Raw genomic sequence first — 19,858 nt, 5'->3', positions numbered from 1 at the left:
CACTGCAAATATGCACGTTTTTTTTGGGGGGGGGGGGGGGGGGGTTTCCATAAAGGTCCATGTACCATTTCCTGTAATAAAGAAAGTGAAATTAAGAGGTTCCTGGATCAAAATGTAATGGGTGTCATTGACATCTTTTAATCACATCAGTTTGTTATTATTTTTCCTATCATATGTTATTTTGTGAGTTTAATTTGGCTTGGTCTCAATCAACACAGCTGGAGAACACCCATTATTTTATCCCACTGGATCGGTTTGGTGTGATGCTCACCATCTTAAAGCCAACATGTTTTAAATAATTAATTTTTGAAGGATATTTACACTTTTACAGATACAAAATATATACTGAATTTATTGCTACTTCGAAAACAGTCACTATAGACTGATGCAGTTACAATACCACTCTTAGGTGGCTTTCCCCCCCCATAAATGTCTTTTTTTATGTTTTTGTCATACTTCGGTCCACTCACCAGTGAATCTCTTTCACTGGTTTATTATTCAAAAAAGTCTGAACGAGTTGAATCGCTGCATAATAAGCAATACTTTTTTTATGGACGGCACAATTTATAATTTCAAATAAATGAATTAAACCTTATTTCATTACATTTCATAAATATGTGATAATTGGGAGTTCCATCCTGGTCAAATATTCGCATTCCCTCGTCTTTCTACGTTGCAAATTTTCTCCGCTAAACAGAAAATATGAATAAATATGTAACGTCAAATATTTTGGAACCAAATCTTCGTGTTATATTTTTCAAAGAGGGTGAGTAAGAAAAGTGGGCAGAAATTTAAGGATTTTAATGTTCAAGAAACACTTTGCTTCCTTGAAAGTAAACATTTTTCAACTTGAGGGTTTATTTTCATGTCTTGAGCAGGTGTACAGAAGCGGCGGATGGTTACCTTTAGGTCACATGGTGAAAACGCACGTGTGTGTAACGATGAGTTGATTGCTAACGTCGGCGTTTTGTTTCCTAGCGTCAGGACGCTGTTAACTTTACCTTATTCTCCACGAAAGGTGAAACTTAATTATAAAACAGTTCCTAAATAAAAACCGAATCATAATCAGTCGACTAATCGTCTTCCACTCGTGTGTCTCACCTCTCCCCCCCTGAGGAAACGCGTACGCGCACAACGGATGCCGCGAGCGCAGAGCCGCTTTGCGGCGAGCTGTCTGTCTCTGCGTCAGTGAGTCTGCGCGGCTTCATGTGCGACAACAGGAGGAAGACAGACAGACAGAAACCGCTACGGAGGATCGGGCTGGATGGCACCGAGGTCCCGCTGAGTTTAGGAGGCACAGCACCCAAGTGGCGAGTCGGGGGGTGGGTGGGGGGACTATACTTGAAACTCAAAGAGGTCAGGATGGACGGGAAAGGAACTCTGAAGATGTTCACGAGGAAGAAACGGGAACTAATCAAGACGCCCTCTATCTCGAAGAAGAGTCGAGCAGGAAGCCCCGGGCCCCATAGTAGCGTCCCGTCTGTGAGTACGCATCACTTCTGGTTTGTGACTGTAACTAGTGTGTGTGTGTGTGTGTGTGTGTGTGTGTGTGTGTGTGTGTGTGTGTGTTTGTATCAAATGACCTTCATTTGGAGAGGACTGGCTACAGATGGGGTGTGTGAGAGCAGGCTTATTTGACTTTTTTAAACAAGGGTTGTTGCTTTTTTTTTTTTTTTTTTTAGAGGAGGGATGGAAAGTGTGTGAGGGATATTATCGGTATTTATTGACTTTTGTGTGAATCTGTGTGTTTTTGAAAATATCAGTTTAGTTAGAGTGAGAACAGAGCTCTAAGGGGATGGATATGCTGAAACGCGGTAGTAAAAATAGCTACAACCCTTATTCTACTGGTCAGAGAATCAAGAAATGCAAGTCTAGAGTCAAGGACAGACTGGACATACTGCCCAACAAGCAGGTGTTGCTGAAGCAGGTAGGTACATACTTTATCATCATCATCATCAGAGCAGTCATCATTGATCCCTTGTTTTGAAGCTTGGAACAGTCTAAACCATAAAGGAAAAAAGCAGCATTAAGTAGTGACGCTTGAACCCAGATTTCCTTAAAGTTAAGCCAGGTATAAGTGTGAGACAAGTCAACTTCTTCATGTCTTTTTTATTTCTATGGTGTTAGTGGGTTAGAGGGTTCCTGTAAATATTACTTATCTTTTTTTTTCCAAACAGTCCTGTCTTCTGTGTTTCTTCACCTCACTGGCTTTGCCGCACCCTACAACAGCCTGGGTTCAGGAAGTGTTGCATAATGCTACACAGGATCTTGTGAAAGTCTTCATGTGTGTTTACCAACAACACTGTGTTTAAGGTCATCTTGTGAGGTCCAGCTGAATGTATAGCTGTTGATCTCTCTCTCTCTCTCTCTCTCTCTCTCTCTCTCTCTCTCTCTCTCTCTCTCTCTCTCTCTCTCTCTCTCTCTCTCTCTCTCTCTCTCTCTCTCTCTCTCTCTCTCTCTCTCTCTCTCTCTCTCTCTCTCTCTCTCTCTCTCTCTCTCTCTCTCTCTCTCTCTCTCTCTCTCTCTAGCTGTCCATTCTCCAGGAGCAGCCTCGCAAAGATGCTGGCGATGTCACACTCTCCTCATCACCATCCTCTGCAATGCTCAACCCAGTCTCTGCTGGGTCACATGACCCCTCCATGTCCTGCCCCGGTACCCCAAGCACCCAGCACAGTAAGCTGGCGACAATGCAAGGAGTGGGCTGCCCATCTCCTGTGGCCACCCTGAAGAGGCCTACAGCCCTGAGCAGACACGCCAGCGCTGCAGGTGATTGAACACATTGATTTGTCACCACAGCAACCTATTTAAATTGCTTGTTCTTTCTTTAACATGTTTGCAAACACACAGACATGTCAAAGATATAAAACAGAGAAAAGCAGTAGCAAGTATCACATGCTGATGAAATCATGACCCCAGACGCAATCTGAATCTTGGCAGGTTTCCCGCTGCAGTCATGGGTGTTCACTAGAGGCCAGGGGAAAGGAGCCTTGACCCCACCCCCTCCGTCTGAGGGTCCTGAGAGCACAGCTATTGAAGTAGAAGACATCCCAGCCCTGCTGAGAGACGTGGCTCGCTTCGCTGAGGCCGTGGAGAAACTGAAGGATGTGGTGCTGGCTGAAGGTAACCATGTAGTCCATAACCATCAAGCAGGAGGTTCAAGTCAGCACAAGAAAAGCTCACAATATTTCACAATCTGAGGCGTGAGCTTTGTTCTCAATGATGAGTCACAGAAAAGACGTGAATAATAGTTTGATTTGAATATCACCATGCATGTGTAGCCGTGCGTGATGCCTGGTGACTTATTTCTGATTAGTCCGAACTAGAAAGTGCACAATATTGAATATTTTTGTCGATATCTGATATGCCAATATTTTGCAACTTATTTGCAGATTGCGGGAATTAACAAATCTTGGTATTATTTGTATTAAAAAATGTTTATTTGTTTATTTAAATTTGGGAATTGGAAAAAAATAATAGTTTTCGCTTGAGCAAAACTGGGCCGATACCGAGGGGGTTCCAGTATCTTCCACTTACGACAGGGGTGTCGAACTGGTCCAGTAAGGGTCGTGTGGCTGCAGGTTTTCATTCCAACCGAGCAAAAGCAACACCTGATTCTACTGAAATCAATCAAGCTGTGTCCACACAGCTCATTTTTTGGATCAGGTGTTGCTTTTGCTCGGTTGGAATGAAAACCTGCAGCCACACGACCCTTACTGGACCAGTTTGACACCCCTGACTTAGGATGATGTGGGGATGTTATCGCGCATCCCCAGTGTGAACTTGTAAATCCTCCGTCATGATGCAAAGCATGTTATCTCATGGGCACAGTTCTAGTCTTCCTGTTCTGACATCCACTAGGGGCTTCTTTCACTCTTACATGTGTTTTGAGGGCGGGTTGGACTGATGAAAGGGCAGGGCCACCCTCCACTTGTTTCCTCCCTCTCCAAATGAAGGGCTGTGTTTCTGTGGCGATTAACCACACTCTCCTCCAGCAGGAAGCCAGCTTCTTGTTTACTGCTGCCTTCTACACACACTCGTCCTCCTGCACGTCGGTGACACCTCAAAAATGGCGCAGTGCCAATACGACCTGTTTTAACATAGCACCACCTGCTTCCAGTATTACTTTAGAGTTGAGTTGAAATCGCTACAACAGTTTCATTCCTCCATGCCAAAGATTTGATGTTCAGTAGAGACAGAACGTTAGCTTGTTTCTCTCAGTGTCTGTTCTGTCACATTCTCCACCCAGCCCAAGCTTTCTAAACAGGAAGCCATGATGGATAGCATCTGACAGAACAGCCTGTCCATATTTCCTGTCCTGATAGTCTAGCTGCATCACTGTAATGTGCTGCCGCCTCATCTGATTAGTTTTGTCGGCTGTGATGCAGGATCCTCCACCGACAGAAGCTACTTTTGTACATCTATAGTGTCAAGTGGAGTCTTGAAGCAGATGTTGTGCAGCACCAGAATGAGTATCTTGCATAACCCCGGAGTGAACCACATCCTCTCTGGCTCAAAGTTTAGCTTAGTTTAGTTTACAGGGACCATATACAGAACCGGTTCTATACCAGAGTTCGCTTGATAGCCAGTGTGCATCTGTGGTCCCTTGGCAAGGAGTCAATAAAACACATAATAAACATTACACGCAATATCAGGAACAAGACGACGACGACAACAACAACATTAGAGAAAACGTCATACAAACACATAATGCTTTTGGTGTTCTATATACAAGATCAATGATCACATGATTGATTCTCTTTCAGCTGTGTCCTCCAAGTTGCTCCTACTGTATCTGCTGCTCCCACACACACACACTGACACTCTGTTTCAGACAAACAGCGGTGGGATCAGCGGTCCTTTGGTGGCCTCAAGGAGACACGTCTCATCAATTGGTGGAATAAGAGATTGTAACATAAGACCAAAAAAAATGTTCATGTGTGACAGAGCGATATAGAGGATGGGGGTGAGGATGCAGATGTGTTGGCGCTGAAATCAAAGCAGAAGAGAGCACCAGGGCTGCTAAGCCTGACCTGTCTGACACGGTCACCTTTTTGACTTTTGTCAGTGTCCTGTCTGCCCAGACCGTCTGCTACAGTCTTTTAGAGACAGAAAACCAGGCGTCAGCATTACTGATGGGCATTTTTATACTTATTTATGTCCCCTGGTCAAATATTGACTGCAGGAATTTAGTGCTGCACTTCCAACAGTGCTGGATTGGGTTTCCCACAAGATGATTTATTTGTACCCACAATTCTAAAACTCCCCTCTTAAATTATTAGCTTCAAATTTATCTCATCTTTAATGCCTGGAAAAACCTAGAACAGTTCTGTAAATAAATGTCATCAATTTCCTACCCAATCTCCATCTCTCAGCCCACATAGCAGACAGACATGGAATAAAAACTCAAAGACCTCAGACCTTAAGCCTCTGTGTCAAGAGGAAAAAACAATTCATGAAATACCTAAAATGATAGAGTCCCTGCATGAGGTCTCATGCAAATAGAACTGCAACAATTCATCCATCAATCGATTGATCAAAAGGAAGTCTGCTACTGTTTTGACAGGCGATAAATTGACGTTTTTATCAAAATGTCCAAAAAAAAATTTAACAATTGTTAGCTGCAGCCCTACATGCAATCAGTTGTATCAGGTCAAGATGGAGGTAACTGAGCTAGGGTTTTTGTTGTTGTTGTTGTTTTTTCCAGACACATACACCTAAATTAACATTTCGTGTCCAGCGATGCACCGCTCTCCCTTGGTGCATTCAAGGACACGCTCGCCTGCAGAGCATCCTGCATTATCTACCTTTTTGCAACGAAACCAGTAGGTTTATCTGCTAGTGGTTGAAGGTGTGAACAGACGAGAACAAAGCCGTTTCAGAACTGTCGACTGCGATAGATGGCCTAATTATCTGACAATTAAATGGTTTTCAAATTGCATTTATACAGATAAATGGCTTCCCTGAAGGACCTTCATTGACTTAGTCTGTGCTATAAAAATAAGAGAAACAGAAAAGACAGCCACTTTTTAGTCTATCTGCTTGTTGAAGTGATCAGACCTCCAAAACTTTGATGAGTCTCTTCACATCTTGTTGTCCCTCTCTCGTCCAGGCAAAGAGAGTCAGCGGCCTGTCGCCCATGAGTGTTTAGGGGAGGTGCTGCGGGTGCTTAGACAGGTCATCAACACCTACCCTCTGCTCAACACGGTGGAAATCCTTACCGCTGCTGGCAAACTCATATCCAAGGTCAAAGGTCAGCAATGAACACACCTTCAAACAGATGAAAAAAGCCATTTATTAATCACTTTTGACAATTTTCTTTAGTGTTGGTTCTTTGAAGTTGTTGGGTTTATAGCAGGTTCAAATGAGGTCAATAAGAATGTCACAGAAAAGAAACTGTTGATGTATTCATAGATAATACATTTAATCTAGAATGTTCCATCTACAGATTAAGACTGTTGTGATTTTTTTGTCAGGTTTCCACTATGAGGTGTGTAATGAGGCCGACAAAAAGGACTTCGAGAAGGCAATTGAGACCATTGCAGTTGCTTTTAGCAGCAAGTGAGTAGAAAGTTCACCTCTTCATTGTTTGATTCTGCAGTTACCACCTTTCTAATGTAAAACTGTTAAAATCATCCACAAACCTCAAGATCATTTAAAACCTGTGTTATTTACCCTGCAATGGAGTTTGAAAAATGTGGTTTACCTTTATGTTACGTTTTACGGACAAATCCAGTGGAGCTGTGTGTTACTGTGTACAAAGTCTGTTGTTGAGAACATTAGAGAAGTGTGGTGATGGTGACACATTTGCATGAGGCAGAGTTGAAAACAGGAAGTGGTATTTCTTGTAGGAGATGACACAAAACCAGAACTCAAATGTTGTTCACCACCTGGCTGCTGAGATCACAACGGCTTGCGGAACTGAGAAATCACGAGTGCTTTACACTGAAAGCCCAGCATGCTGTAACATTGTTTTCTTTTTTCCCCTGCAATGGAACATCTTACCTGATCCTGAGTAATGTAGTTTAGTTGCAGCTAAGAAGTGATCCCATGCTTGTCTGTGCCCTGTCTTGGTCAGAAGGCTGTAGGAGGAAGTGTCTGGCAGAGACAGTTGAAATCTGCCTGACAAGTCTGTTTCCTCATTCACTCCTTCTCTCTTCCGTTGTTTAACTACTTTCAACAGCAAGTTGCAGAATAGAGATTCAACTTTTCTGTGTGGCAACAGCACAAGTCAAATAAATCAACCAAAATGCCTGTATGTCACTGATTTTTGAAAAACAAAGCATTACAGTTAGGGTAGCATGAAGACGAAAGAAACTCCTGAGATTAAACTCATTTGTATCATTTCCTCTCTTTGTTTGGTCTCATAAGACAATTTTATCAACAAGCAGAGGCTAATTGTCAAATTGGTCCACGCTCTCCCATAATGCACCCTTATTGTGTCTCTGTGTGTCTCACCAGTGTGTCTGAACTGCTGATGGGCGAGGTGGACAGCAGCACATTGCTCTCCCTGCTGCCTACCGAGAAGAGCCGGGTGAGTGGATTTCCCATCAACCCATTCTAAAATAGCATTGGTAGCACCAGGTTACTAGAAAGCTCCCTCAGAGGATGACATGTCTTAATCCGTGCCTCTCAATAATTAATCGTCTTTTTGCTGTGTAGTCAATGGAGAACTTGTACTCTGCATCGGCAGACGGCAGCCAGTTCAGGAGCGAGCAACAGGACACGGGTAGGCAACTTGTCGCTCTTCCACTAATTTAAACTTGAATATGAAGACATCATTTTGATCATTTCATATTCTGTTAGTCACAGTCCAAATGATGCATTGTCCATGGCTGGACTCCCCCTGCTGGTGTAATGCTGTGGTGCAGCATAACTGTGCACAACAGTCCTGACACAACACTTATAGACAAGAAATTGGTTAAATAAAGCAGTCATTGTAAAGTGAGCACAAGATTGTGCTGTGCTTCTTCTTACCCTTGCTATGAGAGCTGTGTATGTTGTAAAGAACTGTGCAGTAATGTTTGTGTGCGTGTGGACATGTAGGCGGTGTAGAGGAAGTGGATGTGATCCTGCAGCGCAGTGAGGGAGGGGTGGACTCTGCTCTGCACTACGCCAAAACCATCTCAAAGTACATGAAAGACCTGATAAGTTACGTGGAAAAGCGAACTTCACTGGGTAAGAGGCTGTGGCAAAAAAAAAAAAATGGACAAGAGACAGACAACTCCATCCTGCAATGTTATTTATTGTAACATTTGTAAGAAAGCTTCTCAAATGCTAAACTTGGGAGCTCATGTTTGGATTTGGGGTTTTCTAATTGATAATAAACAACTTTGTTTGTTTTCTTTAACCAGAGATGGAGTTCTCCAAAGGTCTCCAGAGATTGTATCAGTCCTGCAAACACAATATAACACATGTAAACCGTATTTATTTCTCTTCTACATATAATTTAATATGGTATTTCATTGAATCCCAGTCTTTTTCCAACTATCAAACATTATCTCTCATATTCCAGCCACACATGCCCCTCTTCTCCATCTACTCTCTGGCATTGGAGCAGGACCAGGAGCAGAGTGTGGGGCTGCAGCAGGCCAACACCACCCTCCACAACCAGACATTCATTCAGGTGCTGGAATTTTTTTTTTTTGATTCTCCTTTGTAATAATGTGTCACACTATCCATTATCAGACATCTTTATGTTTATCTTTCTATAAACCTCTGTGTGTGTGTGTGTGTGTGTGTGGGTAGCCTCTGATGCAGCGTAAACAGGAGCATGAAAAGAGACGGAAGGATATCAAAGAGCAATGGAGTCGAGCGAAGAGAAAACTGGTATGATCCGTCCCCTCGTAGATGCGGGCTTGAATTTCTCATTACAAATAGAAATGACCAGAATTTATGTGATTGCTTTTAGATGGAGTGCGAGGTGAACCTGCGCAAGGCCAAGCAAACCTACATGGCCCGCTGCGAGGAGTATGACAAGGCCAAAACCGCCGCCAGCCGAGCAGAGGAGGAGGGAGGAGGGTCCACTGCCAAGTCAGTGGAGAGGAAGAAAAGACTGGAGGAAGAGGCTCGCAACAAGGTCCCAGCACAACTTCTATGATTTATTATTTGCGATTGTTAATTTGCAGCTTCAAAAAGTTCAGTAGCATGCAGCAATATGAAAGTGCGTGTTTGTTTGTATAGGCAGACGAGGCAGAAGCAACCTACAAGACATGCATAGCAGATGCTTCAGTTCAGATGATGGATTTAGAGCACACCAAGGTCACGGTGCTGAGGCAGCTGCAGGACGTCATCAAGCAGAGTGACCAAACCCTCCGCTCGGTCAGGATGAAGACATTTGACCTTTTTCAACTCTTTATTTTTTCCCCGTCTTTGTACTTGATGAGCAATGTTAGAAGTTTTTTTTTTTTCCTTCCAACAGGCGACCATCTCCTACTACCAGCTCATGCACATGCAGACAGTAGCACTTCCCGTCCATTACCAGACTCTGTGTGAAAGCAGTAAGCTGTATGACCCGGGCCAGCAGTACGCCGCCCACGTGCGAGATCTGCAGCTGCCGGACGAGCCCATAGTTAGCTACACATTTGAGGCCTACACCATTCCACAGTAAGAGCTTCAATTAGTCAAGTCAAAATTATTTTTTAATTATGGTAACAATTTACAGGAACTTGAAGTTGTTTCTTTACTTTTATGATGTTGTCATGTTAAATCATTGCAGCCATGGCCACAGACCGCGGAATGACAGTTTCAACACAGAGCAACCAAGTCAAACAGACGGTCCGGTCATCAATGTGGAAACACCATCCGGGGATACCAGAGACATGGACGGCCAACGCAAGAGTTAGTGATACCTGATGCTCCTAGACACAGCGAAGTGGAAGAAAATGAAGTAGAAAGTGCCTGTAAAGGTTGCATGAAGGTAGGAAGCATCATGTCTGATAAGTCTCCTCTTGTTGTGTGCAGGGCAGGGTCACAAGTCATGGGGTTCAACAGTGAGTGATGACAGTGTTGGAGGAGACGGAGGCCTGGAGTCTCCCACCACCAGCACAAGTAAGCAAGTTTAACAGTTAGAATACACATATCTCACACACAAACACACACGTGTGTGTGTGTGTGTGTGTGTGTGTGTGTGTGTGTGTGTGTGTGTGTGTGTATAGATATATATGTATGTATATACGCACACACGTGTGTAAAACAAGCTAAGAGGAATATCTTCACAAAGGCACATACTTGAGCGCTATGAATTTCTTCTAGCTGACATTAGTAAAATGGCTCGGACGTCGTCCACTGGAACCATGTCATCCAATGAGGATGCAGATGAGAAAGACGGGAATGTGTCCTCGTTTGAAAGCCAAAGTAAGATACACAGTTTGCCCCTCCATTCCTATGGACAATACATGACCTCTCTTAAGACTACAGGTGTTTTGTTCCTTACCCTTAGATATTAATGGCATGGATCCCGATGTGGTGGTGTCCACCAGACCTTTCCGAAATGTCGGCCTGTCTAAGGCTGCTCAGACCCACCGACTGAGGAAGTTGCGAACTCCTGCTAAGTGCCGCGAGTGTGACAGCTACGTTTATTTCCAGGGAGCTGAGTGTGAGGAGGTCAGTATTGATCTGTAGACAGCAGTTCAAGTCCTCAAATGTATTTCAGTAAGCGAATGTGCAGCTTTTGACGCTTCTCATTGAGAGTTTGACAAATTTTCATCTTCTGTGCCCTTGCAGTGTTTCCTGGCATGTCACAAGCGATGTTTGGAGACTCTGGCGATCCAGTGTGGCCATAAGAAGCTGCAGGGTCGTCTGCAGCTGTTTGGCAGGGAGTTCTCCCAGGTAGCCAGCTGTGCCAGCGACGGCATCCCCTTCATTATCACAAAGTGCATCTCTGAGATAGAGCGACGGGCGCTGAAGATGAAGGTGAGAACGCCGTTATTCATGCTGCCAAAATTGTTTCTGTCAGGCACAGACATATTGAAATTGCTTCCTGCCTGCAGGGCATCTACAGGGTGAACGGGGTGAAGACTCGTGTGGAGAAGCTGTGCCAGGCCTTCGAGAACGGCAAAGAGCTGGTCGAGCTGTCTCAGTGTTCGCCACACGATATTAGCAACGTGCTCAAGCTTTACCTCAGACAGGTACCAGAAGCCTGCACAGGCACACGCAAGGGTGGAAGCCAGTGAAACTGACTACTGGACCTTTTTTTTGGTTGACCTCAAATGTTGTGGTCTCTGTTCTTCACCTCCAGCTTCCAGAACCCATCATGCCTTTCCGCCTGTACAATAGTCTGATGGGACTGGCCAAGGAGAGTCTGCAGAGTGAAGGAGACCCAGCAGAAGGAGAGGAGTCCAGTGGGAGTCACCAAGGAACGGGCAGGGGTTCAGAACTGGTGGATCTGGGCCCTGACACAGAGCCAGAGGTCCTGGTCCTAGTGGACAAACTGAGAGAGCTTCTGAAGGAGCTGCCCAAGGCAAACATTGCTACACTACGCTACCTCGTTCGCCATTTGCGTAGGTCAGTTGTTACACCAGTTCCTCTGCAAACATGAACATTTCTTTTAAAACTAAGACAACTAGTAGTAATAGAACAACAGCTGCTCTCATGACACTCTTCCCACAATCTTACAGGATTGCAGAGCTGGAGGAGGACAACAAGATGAGTCCCAGTAACTTGGGTATTGTATTTGGGCCCTCCCTGATGCGTCCTCGACCTACCGGGGCCACCATTTCCCTGTCCTCTCTGGTCGATTACCCCCACCAGGCCCGAATTGTGGAGGCCCTCATAGTCTTCTACTCCTCCATCTTCCAGTCAAAGACCTCCCAGAAACCCTGCCGTTCTGCGGCCTCCTCCACTCAGCAGGTAGGGGCCTCAGCATCCAGTGATCATCTCCCTAAATGTGCTTCAGTATCACAAAATATGTGGAAAATGTTAAGACAATTTTTTTATATCGATTGACTTTTGGGGGGGGACACATTATTACATGAACAACCCAGACAGAGATGCACATTTTACAGTCATAACATTTGCTCATTCACCTTTCTTCTTTCATATTAACAGGACGCGTCATGTGATGTGCGCCTGAAATTGAGTTTATTTTAAATTTTATTTATGATCAGCCTAAGGTTTTAATTGTTTAGTGCTAAGTTGCAAATGTTAGCATGCTAACACATAAATAAAGATGGCGAGTCGGTTAGCATATTGATTCTAGCGTTTAGTTGAAAGAGCCAGGGGCCTTCCAAGCTGACAGAGCTGCTAACGCCTGTCCTGATTTGGTGTTCCAGCCGTTCCTTTTGATTTCCATGTTTCATGTCAGTAACATGGAGCCAAAAAACAACAAGACAACTGTGACATTGCCCTCCTTGTTGTATGACGTTGTCTTTTTCTGCCCTGGTTCAGAGCAGCGGTGCTGATGACAAGACCCAGAGCTGTGCTGATGGAGAGGAGGATGAAGGCCAAGAGGGGCAGAGCAAACCAGAGTTGGACAAAGTGGATGAAGGATGTTGTAAGTATTCATGCAGCCTACGTTGTGTAAATTGTCTGTTTCATCCATTGCTTTGAGTGGCATTTAAAAGTAGTTGAATGGCCATATCATAAAAGGATTTACTTTTAAAGAAGCCTAAACCTGTCTGTTTGAAATCAGTCTTGTTCCCCCGTCTGATGCTGCTGGCTTCGTCCATCTATTTAAGGTACTTCTTCAGGGTCAATGGGCTCAAGTGAGCAGCTTCCTGACTCAGACTCAGAGGTGGATGAGAGCGGCCAGAGGATGGCATCCTCCCAGAGCCGGATGAGGAAGCAGGAGAGCCAGCTAAGTGTGGACGATGACGAGCAGCTGAGTTACAGGGACAGTCTGGACCTGTCCAGCCATTCTGCGACCCACACTGATACAGACCAGGACCAAGATAACCCAGAGGGAGGAGAGCCCCCGGCTCTGCCAGATAACGGGCCCCCAGATGATGACTCCAGGACGGAGAGGATTCTGAGCACCTCACTGGCTAAGCTTAACGTGAACCAGTCCAACAACAACTACCCCTGCTCCCCAGTACCAAGCCTGCCTGGGCTCCCGCGGACCCACCTGTGTGGGAAGAAGTTACCTTTGACTAGAAACAGGGACAGTGAGCCTGAGTTTGTCTGAGATCTTTATCAGAATGAGCGCGTGGAAAGTCTGAGCAACAGTCGTCTGGTGTTGAATTCATAAAAACTCAAGCTGAAAGGGAGAGTTTTGTGGCGCACATTCAAATGTTTTTTATCTTTGAAGCTGCAGCTGCATTTGCAGCTGTGTCTGCCTCTTGTGGCCCTCACTCTTCTTGCTCTTGTTATTGTAAGAGGCCTGGAGTCAAGTGATTTAAAATACGTTTTGTGCTGGTTTCTATTCTGAATTGTTTTACTCTTTGACACTGGAGTGACAGTGGGTATCTGGAAGTGTACAACGGAAATTTTCAAAGCAAGTTTAAGTGCTGCTGGTTTCAATTCAGCACTGAAATTTTACAAATTAAGTTTTAAACAAGTGGTCTGCTTATAAATGTTGCCTGTATCGTCTTATTGTTGATGTTCTATTTTAATAAACTAATGAAAAATGTCTGTCTGATTTGATTTTTTTTAATTTAAAAAAGCAGGGTTGTGGTTTTTTTTCTTCTCCCAGATGAGATTTACGGTGACTGATGGACAGATGACACGAGGCTGATGGTTGAAGAAAGTGTACCGAAAGTGAGTAAAGTAGGCGCACACACAAAAAAAACCACATTTTCCAACCATTTTCACAACACCTCAAATGTGTTGCGATATCAGTCCAGATAAGAAGTTGGTTTATTTTTTTAACGATCAGCACAGAACTGTAAATTTTGCGGTTAAAAATAAGGGACCCCCTGCAGCCAGTTCTTGACTTTTAAATGGCTAAAACTGAACTAGATGTACAGACATATATATACAAGTACCTACTAATACATTCAGCAAAACTCATTGTTTTGTTAGATTTTTTAAATTATGACTTGTCTAGAAATGGCATTTGCTTTGTCATTCCTTGAACACTTCTGTTCCTCAAGGAGCAAATATGCTTGTGGAACTAAGATATAAGCTTTCTGTGACACATGATGGAAGTTTTGTTTTTGGAGGTTGGTGTCTTACACTCCTTTTCCATTGCCCCCTAAATTTTGTTGAAAGTGAGCCACTTTACAGTCACACCAAATCTAAGTCGTTCATTTCCATGAGGATGAGCTTTGTTTCTTTCACGTAACAAACAAGTATATATTTTTCTCTTTCTTTGACTGTGACCGACAGACCTCCTGCAGGACAAATAAAAGCAGCTGATTTCAAAAGTAACGCATAAAAAAAATACATGAATGCATTTGTTGATGACTAGAAGTAAAACGTATGAACCCAGTAGACCCAAGCAATACTCACAAGCTTCAGAAGGTATTTGCAGCATAAAATGATATAAGATGCACATATTTCTAAAGTTACATGAAAACTACATGAATGCTTATTAAAAATCTTACGACTGCATGGAGTAAATAATGTCATACTTGGAAGCATGGACACCGCAGGGAGTTGAACCCCATTCCAGTTGTATGGAAGTACCTCTACCAGTGTCTTTTGCTTTTTTATGACATTTGGGGAAAGAAAACCTTCATTAGCAACAGCATTTGATGTTCATATGCAAATGTCTGTTATGGTATAGGAGGACCTCACAAGTGTGTTAAAGCTACATAGAACGGTGTGTGTTGTGTTGTTGAATGTCATTCAAATGGATGTTAAAATGCTGTTGCAATGAAGGAAAAAAGAACCCCTGGAGTGCTAAAGGAGAAGATTTTAGAGGACTAAGTTATTGTAGGTTTAATGTTTAAAACATTGCTGGTTTAAAATGAAAAGATGAACTCGAAGTCAAAGGCTCTATTTATCACCATCTGCTATTGATTGTGCTAAGCTAACTAGCAGTGAGCTGGTCTCTGATGCAGGACACAAATGTGTCTGTCCTCTTGTCCTGCTCTTTTGATGAAGGGCTATAAAGTGTATTTTCTAAAATGTCGCCATGTTAAATGTATGTGTGCATTTAGCTTGTTGCCATGGTAACATGCTAAACATTACTTACCTGAAGAGACCTGCTCCACCAAGGCTACGCCCAGATATAAAGGCTGGTCTACCTTGGTCTCTTTGCACCGGTCTCATGAGTGAACAGGGTCAAGGAGGGGCACCAGGACCCTGACGTTGCCTGACCACACCCCCGCGCGAGATTTTGCTGCCACCCGAGGAGAAGAGAGGGATGAGGAGGTGGGGGGGCTCTCACCCTTGACTAGGGAGGAGAAAGACAATACAGGGTTGAGTTGATTCTCTCATCATCCAGCATCCTCATTAAAAACATCATTCTAAACCACCAACACTGCGTCCATCTATCAAATCCACACTTTAGTCAGGAGTTCCTACCTGGAGGTCCTCCGTCCAGACTTCCTCTGTCCCCGTCATCAGTCACACCAACACCAGTGACCTCTGGGTCTCTGAGGTCGTGGACGCTCCGTGTCCCGTCCCAGTCTGCCTCCACCTGTGCTCCTCTCTCCACCCAGAGGTGGGCTGTACCCGTCACCTCTGGGTCTGTGAGGGACCGGATCCTGCTGGCTTGATGTCTACAGCTGCCGGTGAGCAGCTGAGACCAGCAGCCTCATCAGGATCTTCATCCCATCGCTGTCACTCAGGTGAACCTTCACAAACAACACATTCAACGTTAATGGACAAAATCAACACTGGACTTTGAATCCATGAACTTTTACTGTCAGCTACAAAGAGATGCATGTCACACACTTCAACAACAACATGGGGTTTACTTACGCCATCTCTGCACCACAGCTCACGGCGTTGCAGGGGGAAGTGCTCAGCAACAGGCACGTACTTCACACCTTCAATAAACATCACAATCACTAATTATTAAAATGCCTGGACAGATCATGGAGACCCTTTTGGTTCTGCAAAAGCTGATAATGGGTTTTTGACAGATGGTTCAAAATACAGTGTAACTGTGGAAATGTAACTTTCACAAACTGTAACCAGCAAAAGGCAATAAATCATCAACTACCAGTGAATTTGATTTTCTAGAAACGTGCAGGTATTTTTGGATAAACACGTCAACTGTCACATGCAACTATTAACAAAGACTTCCTATCGATACAGAAAAGTCACAGAACAGAAACACATGATTCAGTTCCACTAATCAGACACAAAGAACTCAAATCCCTCAACCAGGAAAAAAAATCGCAAATAAAAAAGTAGCACAGTTTACAAACGCACTCACCATTTCGTGCAGCCACGTGCTGAAACTCCCGGCGCAGAGCTTCCTGGTGAGCCACGTCAATGTTGAGACGTGGAGGGAAGTCAAGAACAAAGACCTAAAAAACAACAGATAAAATCAAACTGCTCATCGTACACATTTAAATATTATATTTGTATGTCTAAGAGTGTGTACAAGCAATCACGTTTAACCCAACAATAAATGACTAAAACAAACAAACATTAAAACCATCTACTTACATTCCTCCAGCGCCTGCAGACGGTGGTCAGGAGCAAGCCGAAGTCTGCTCCTGCCTGGCTGATGGTCCTGCTCCTCGTCAAGTTGTTGCTAGGAGCCAGGAGGCAGACGACCTCGGGTGAACGGGGCACCACAGCGTGGAGGACCTCAGTCCTCAGCTCAGCGGCGCTGGCCCCTGGTGTTGACATCACACCGAAGGCCAGTCTTCCCTCAGGCATCCTAACAAAACCATCCACGACTCCTCGCAGGTGGGAGTCCCCAACGATCAGTCCAAACTGAAACAAAACAACCAGGTGCTTGGAGAAATAAACACTAAATCATGCCGACTTGGACTGATTTCATTTCAATTCCACATCAGGTCTACCTTCTGATGTGGAGACTCCACTGGAAGGATCAGCTTGTGGCTTTTTCCAGTCAGCTCTGAAACTGGCCATTTCTGGACAGCGTGCCGGTAGCCAGTACCGTAGCCTATCATGAACGAGTGGAAACACACAAATTTAACTCGTAGACATTCTTGGTAAACCAGGGCTTCTCCAAACAGGGAGTACAACAGGCACCTTAAATAACAGCAATGTTGCACAGAGTCGCTGGTACATACGTGCATCATGGTGGAAGCGGGGCTCCTGTGGCTCCCAGGTCACAGTTGACCAGGTTGTAGCCCGAGAGCGATGGCCACGGCCACGAGGCATCTAGAAGGAGAAGCCCAGACATGAAATAACTCAAGCAATCACAACACCTTGTTGATGCGTTTACATACTTGGTCCAGACCAAGTAGCTACAAGAAGCTACGCTACCATCACCTCAATCACATCAATATTCATTAACCTGCATTTTAATATCATTCCTTCTGAAGGTCTTCATGATCACGCTTGTAGTGCTGCTTAATTCACAAATTACTAGATGCTATCAACAAGTCACACTCCTGCATGTCTGTGCAAAAATATCCGCGATTATTCCAGATGGTTGTTTTAAAAGAAATTTGCAGGGAGTTTCACCAGGAGCCACACGTCAGCAAATCAACGGCAACAAAAAAGGAACATCATCGAAAAGGCAACACAATGCCGGCCTGGTAATCTACTGAGATCAAGTAGGATTTTATAGCATTTCGAAGGGTTTGAAAGCAACATCCTGCTGGCACAACATGCTTGTACATTTTGGTGAATTCACTTTGTTAAATAATGTGAACCACTTCAAACACTGGGGTACATTGAAGAACAAACACACTCACCAAAGTCAGAACAAACCCCTACCAGCACTAACTTGCATTAATACTTGCGTTCTCGATACATTCTTCTCTGTTATTGACTCCAGTGATAGACGAAGTCAAGCAGTGCTGTCCATTTTTTAACTCTACAGAGGTTAACATCTGTCCTCCCGCTGCCAGCCAACGAGAGAGAAGCGCTTCTCCCTCTGTGTGCGCTTTGGGGAGCTGGAACCCGCAGAGACTAGCTAGTTAGCTTAGCGCAGCTTAGCGTAGCACCGGAGCTAGCACAATGGTTCATATAAAGTTGTTCTAAAACCAATAGGTGCCTCTGTTGTTGTATAAGACTTCGAATATATACATTTCATACATCTTTTCAAGCTCTTGAAATGGATAAAAGTTTGGCTTTACTTGGCGCTTTTTAGTTGGAAGGTGCTCGGTCAATCACTCAGTAAAATAGCTCTCATTGTGTCTGATTATAAAATTGCATGAGCACTACGCTAAAGTTGAGTCCTAATAAATGCAAGAAAAACATCGTTTAAGAAGAAGCTGTTTTTGGACTGTTGTTGAAGGTGCACTGCTGGCAGTCACAGCGCTAAGCTAACCGACAGCTAATAGACTTTAGCAGGTGTCTCTGGGTATTTGTCTCCTTGTTTGCTGGTAGGAGAGTAAATAAATATACATTTCTCTCCAAAAACACTTTTAATGACTTCAATATGTAAAGAACTCTTCACACAAACATGTAGGAATCTTTACACATTGGATGAGATACAAGATTCACACAAGCTCGTCAATTTGTTAGCCACTTACCTTTTTCAGAAAGCGTTTGGTGGGGAAGAGAGGAAGAAATATTAAAGAATGTCTCTGTCTCTCTCAATAGTGTTCAACCAAGGTTGAAGCAAAGAAGTACAACACTTCCCGAGCTTATATATAGCAGCTGAGTTCATAAACAAACGACTAAGGTAGTAGCCAATCAGTATCAAGAATCCCCGGCAACATCCGGTGGATTGGGCGGGGCTTACCTCCAGGGGGCGGGGCCAGAAACATGGCAGGAAGTATATGTTTAAAAAATATGAATCTGGAAATTAAATGTCATGAAAATTCTGTTTTTCTCCAAGTCAGAAGTTTACACAAACAAAACAATATATGAATAACTATTTTTAGATAGTTTTTTTAAGGAATTTCGAGTTAATTATTCAATATCATTTATCATTTATTCCTCACTGCACTGCTTTTTATAGAATATAGACTATAGATTATATAGATTATAGATTATAAAAAGCAATGTAAATGGATGAATGAGAACCACTGCAGAAGCAAAGAGTATATAATTAATGAATTAAATATTCTGAATTAATTTAAAAAATCTATACACTAGGACATGTATTTCGAAATCCTTTTAATACCTCTGTCAGTGGCTAAGGGCTCATTCTCCTCCTCTTCTCGACTACTGACCAACAAGGCTTCAGATAAATTTAAGTAAAAATTCATGTTCACTGTAATGTGAAGCATTAATTTTTATTTAAATTTATAAATACTAAAAAATAATGTTCACTTTAATTAATTAATGTTTTTATTTAAATTTATCCTATCCTTATTCATCAATAGTCGATAAATGGATATTACAGTAAATCATTACTAAACCAAAAGATTTTTTCTCAAAACCACATATAATTTTATACGGTAGGTTTGGGTGGGAGATTTATTAATTTATATTTTCTTAATGATGTCTCCTCAACTGGAAAGTTGAGAATGAGAATCTCCAGTCTTTAATGTGAAACATGTTTCAGAGAATGACCCAAATAATTTAAAATAATTAATCAATTAACTCTCTTTATTGATCAATGGTCCTCATTCATTGGTGCAGTGGTTCGCACTGTGGCCTCACAGCAAGAAGGTTCCAGGTTCAAGCCCCAGTTCCAGCACAGGATCTTTCTGTGTGAGTCTGCATGTTCTCCCTGTTCCTGTGTGGGTTCTCTCTGGTACTCCAGCTTCCTCCCACAGTCCAAAGACATCAAGAGGGGACGAGGCTGATTGATACTCTAAATTGACCGTAGGTGTGACTGTGAGTGTGAATGGTTGTCTGTCTCTATGTGTTGGCCCTGTGATGGTGACCTGTCCAGGGTGAACCCTGCCTCTTGCCCGTAGATGCTGGGATA

General features: G+C 43.5%; 2 protein-coding genes across 3 annotated transcripts; one reads left to right on the top strand and one right to left on the bottom strand.

Moving 5' to 3' along the window:
• The first annotated feature begins 928 nt into the window (after nucleotides 1–928).
• On the top strand, nucleotides 929–13,566 carry arhgap45b (Rho GTPase activating protein 45b). Of its 2 annotated transcripts, none has more exons than XM_086224336.1 (24): nucleotides 929–1,482; nucleotides 2,529–2,766; nucleotides 2,938–3,120; nucleotides 6,110–6,250; nucleotides 6,474–6,558; nucleotides 7,459–7,531; nucleotides 7,660–7,726; nucleotides 8,044–8,175; nucleotides 8,352–8,413; nucleotides 8,513–8,623; nucleotides 8,746–8,826; nucleotides 8,909–9,076; nucleotides 9,181–9,318; nucleotides 9,419–9,603; nucleotides 9,716–9,837; nucleotides 9,961–10,047; nucleotides 10,252–10,353; nucleotides 10,439–10,602; nucleotides 10,723–10,911; nucleotides 10,989–11,126; nucleotides 11,237–11,502; nucleotides 11,616–11,847; nucleotides 12,385–12,490; nucleotides 12,675–13,566. In XM_086224336.1, the coding sequence occupies exons 1-24, from the start codon at nucleotides 1,207–1,209 to the stop codon at nucleotides 13,118–13,120; spliced, it is 3,792 nt and encodes a 1,263-aa protein (XP_086080462.1). In that variant the 5' UTR covers nucleotides 929–1,206; the 3' UTR covers nucleotides 13,121–13,566. The 2 variants fall into 2 exon arrangements, with proteins under 2 accessions (XP_086080462.1, XP_086080463.1); XM_086224337.1 differs by lacking the exon at nucleotides 929–1,482 and adding an exon at nucleotides 1,559–1,927.
• Nucleotides 13,567–15,914: 2,348 nt separating this feature from the next.
• LOC147249931 (uncharacterized) lies at nucleotides 15,915–18,584 on the bottom strand. The gene is made up of 5 exons (XM_086224718.1): nucleotides 18,510–18,584; nucleotides 17,097–17,187; nucleotides 16,863–16,966; nucleotides 16,501–16,773; nucleotides 15,915–16,358 (listed from the first exon to the last, which is right to left on the bottom strand). Exons 2-5 carry the CDS (start codon nucleotides 17,185–17,187, stop codon nucleotides 16,149–16,151), a joined length of 678 nt encoding a protein of 225 aa, XP_086080844.1. The 5' UTR covers nucleotides 18,510–18,584; the 3' UTR covers nucleotides 15,915–16,148.
• Between the last annotated feature and the right edge of the window lie 1,274 nt (nucleotides 18,585–19,858).

Source organism: Aulostomus chinensis, chromosome 14 (genome assembly GCF_037954235.1).
Source record: "Aulostomus chinensis isolate RoL2024-O1b breed Wild chromosome 14, RoL_Achi_v1.0, whole genome shotgun sequence".
Taxonomy (NCBI): Eukaryota; Metazoa; Chordata; class Actinopteri; order Syngnathiformes; family Aulostomidae; genus Aulostomus; species Aulostomus chinensis.
This window is presented reverse-complemented; position numbering and strand designations above follow the sequence as displayed.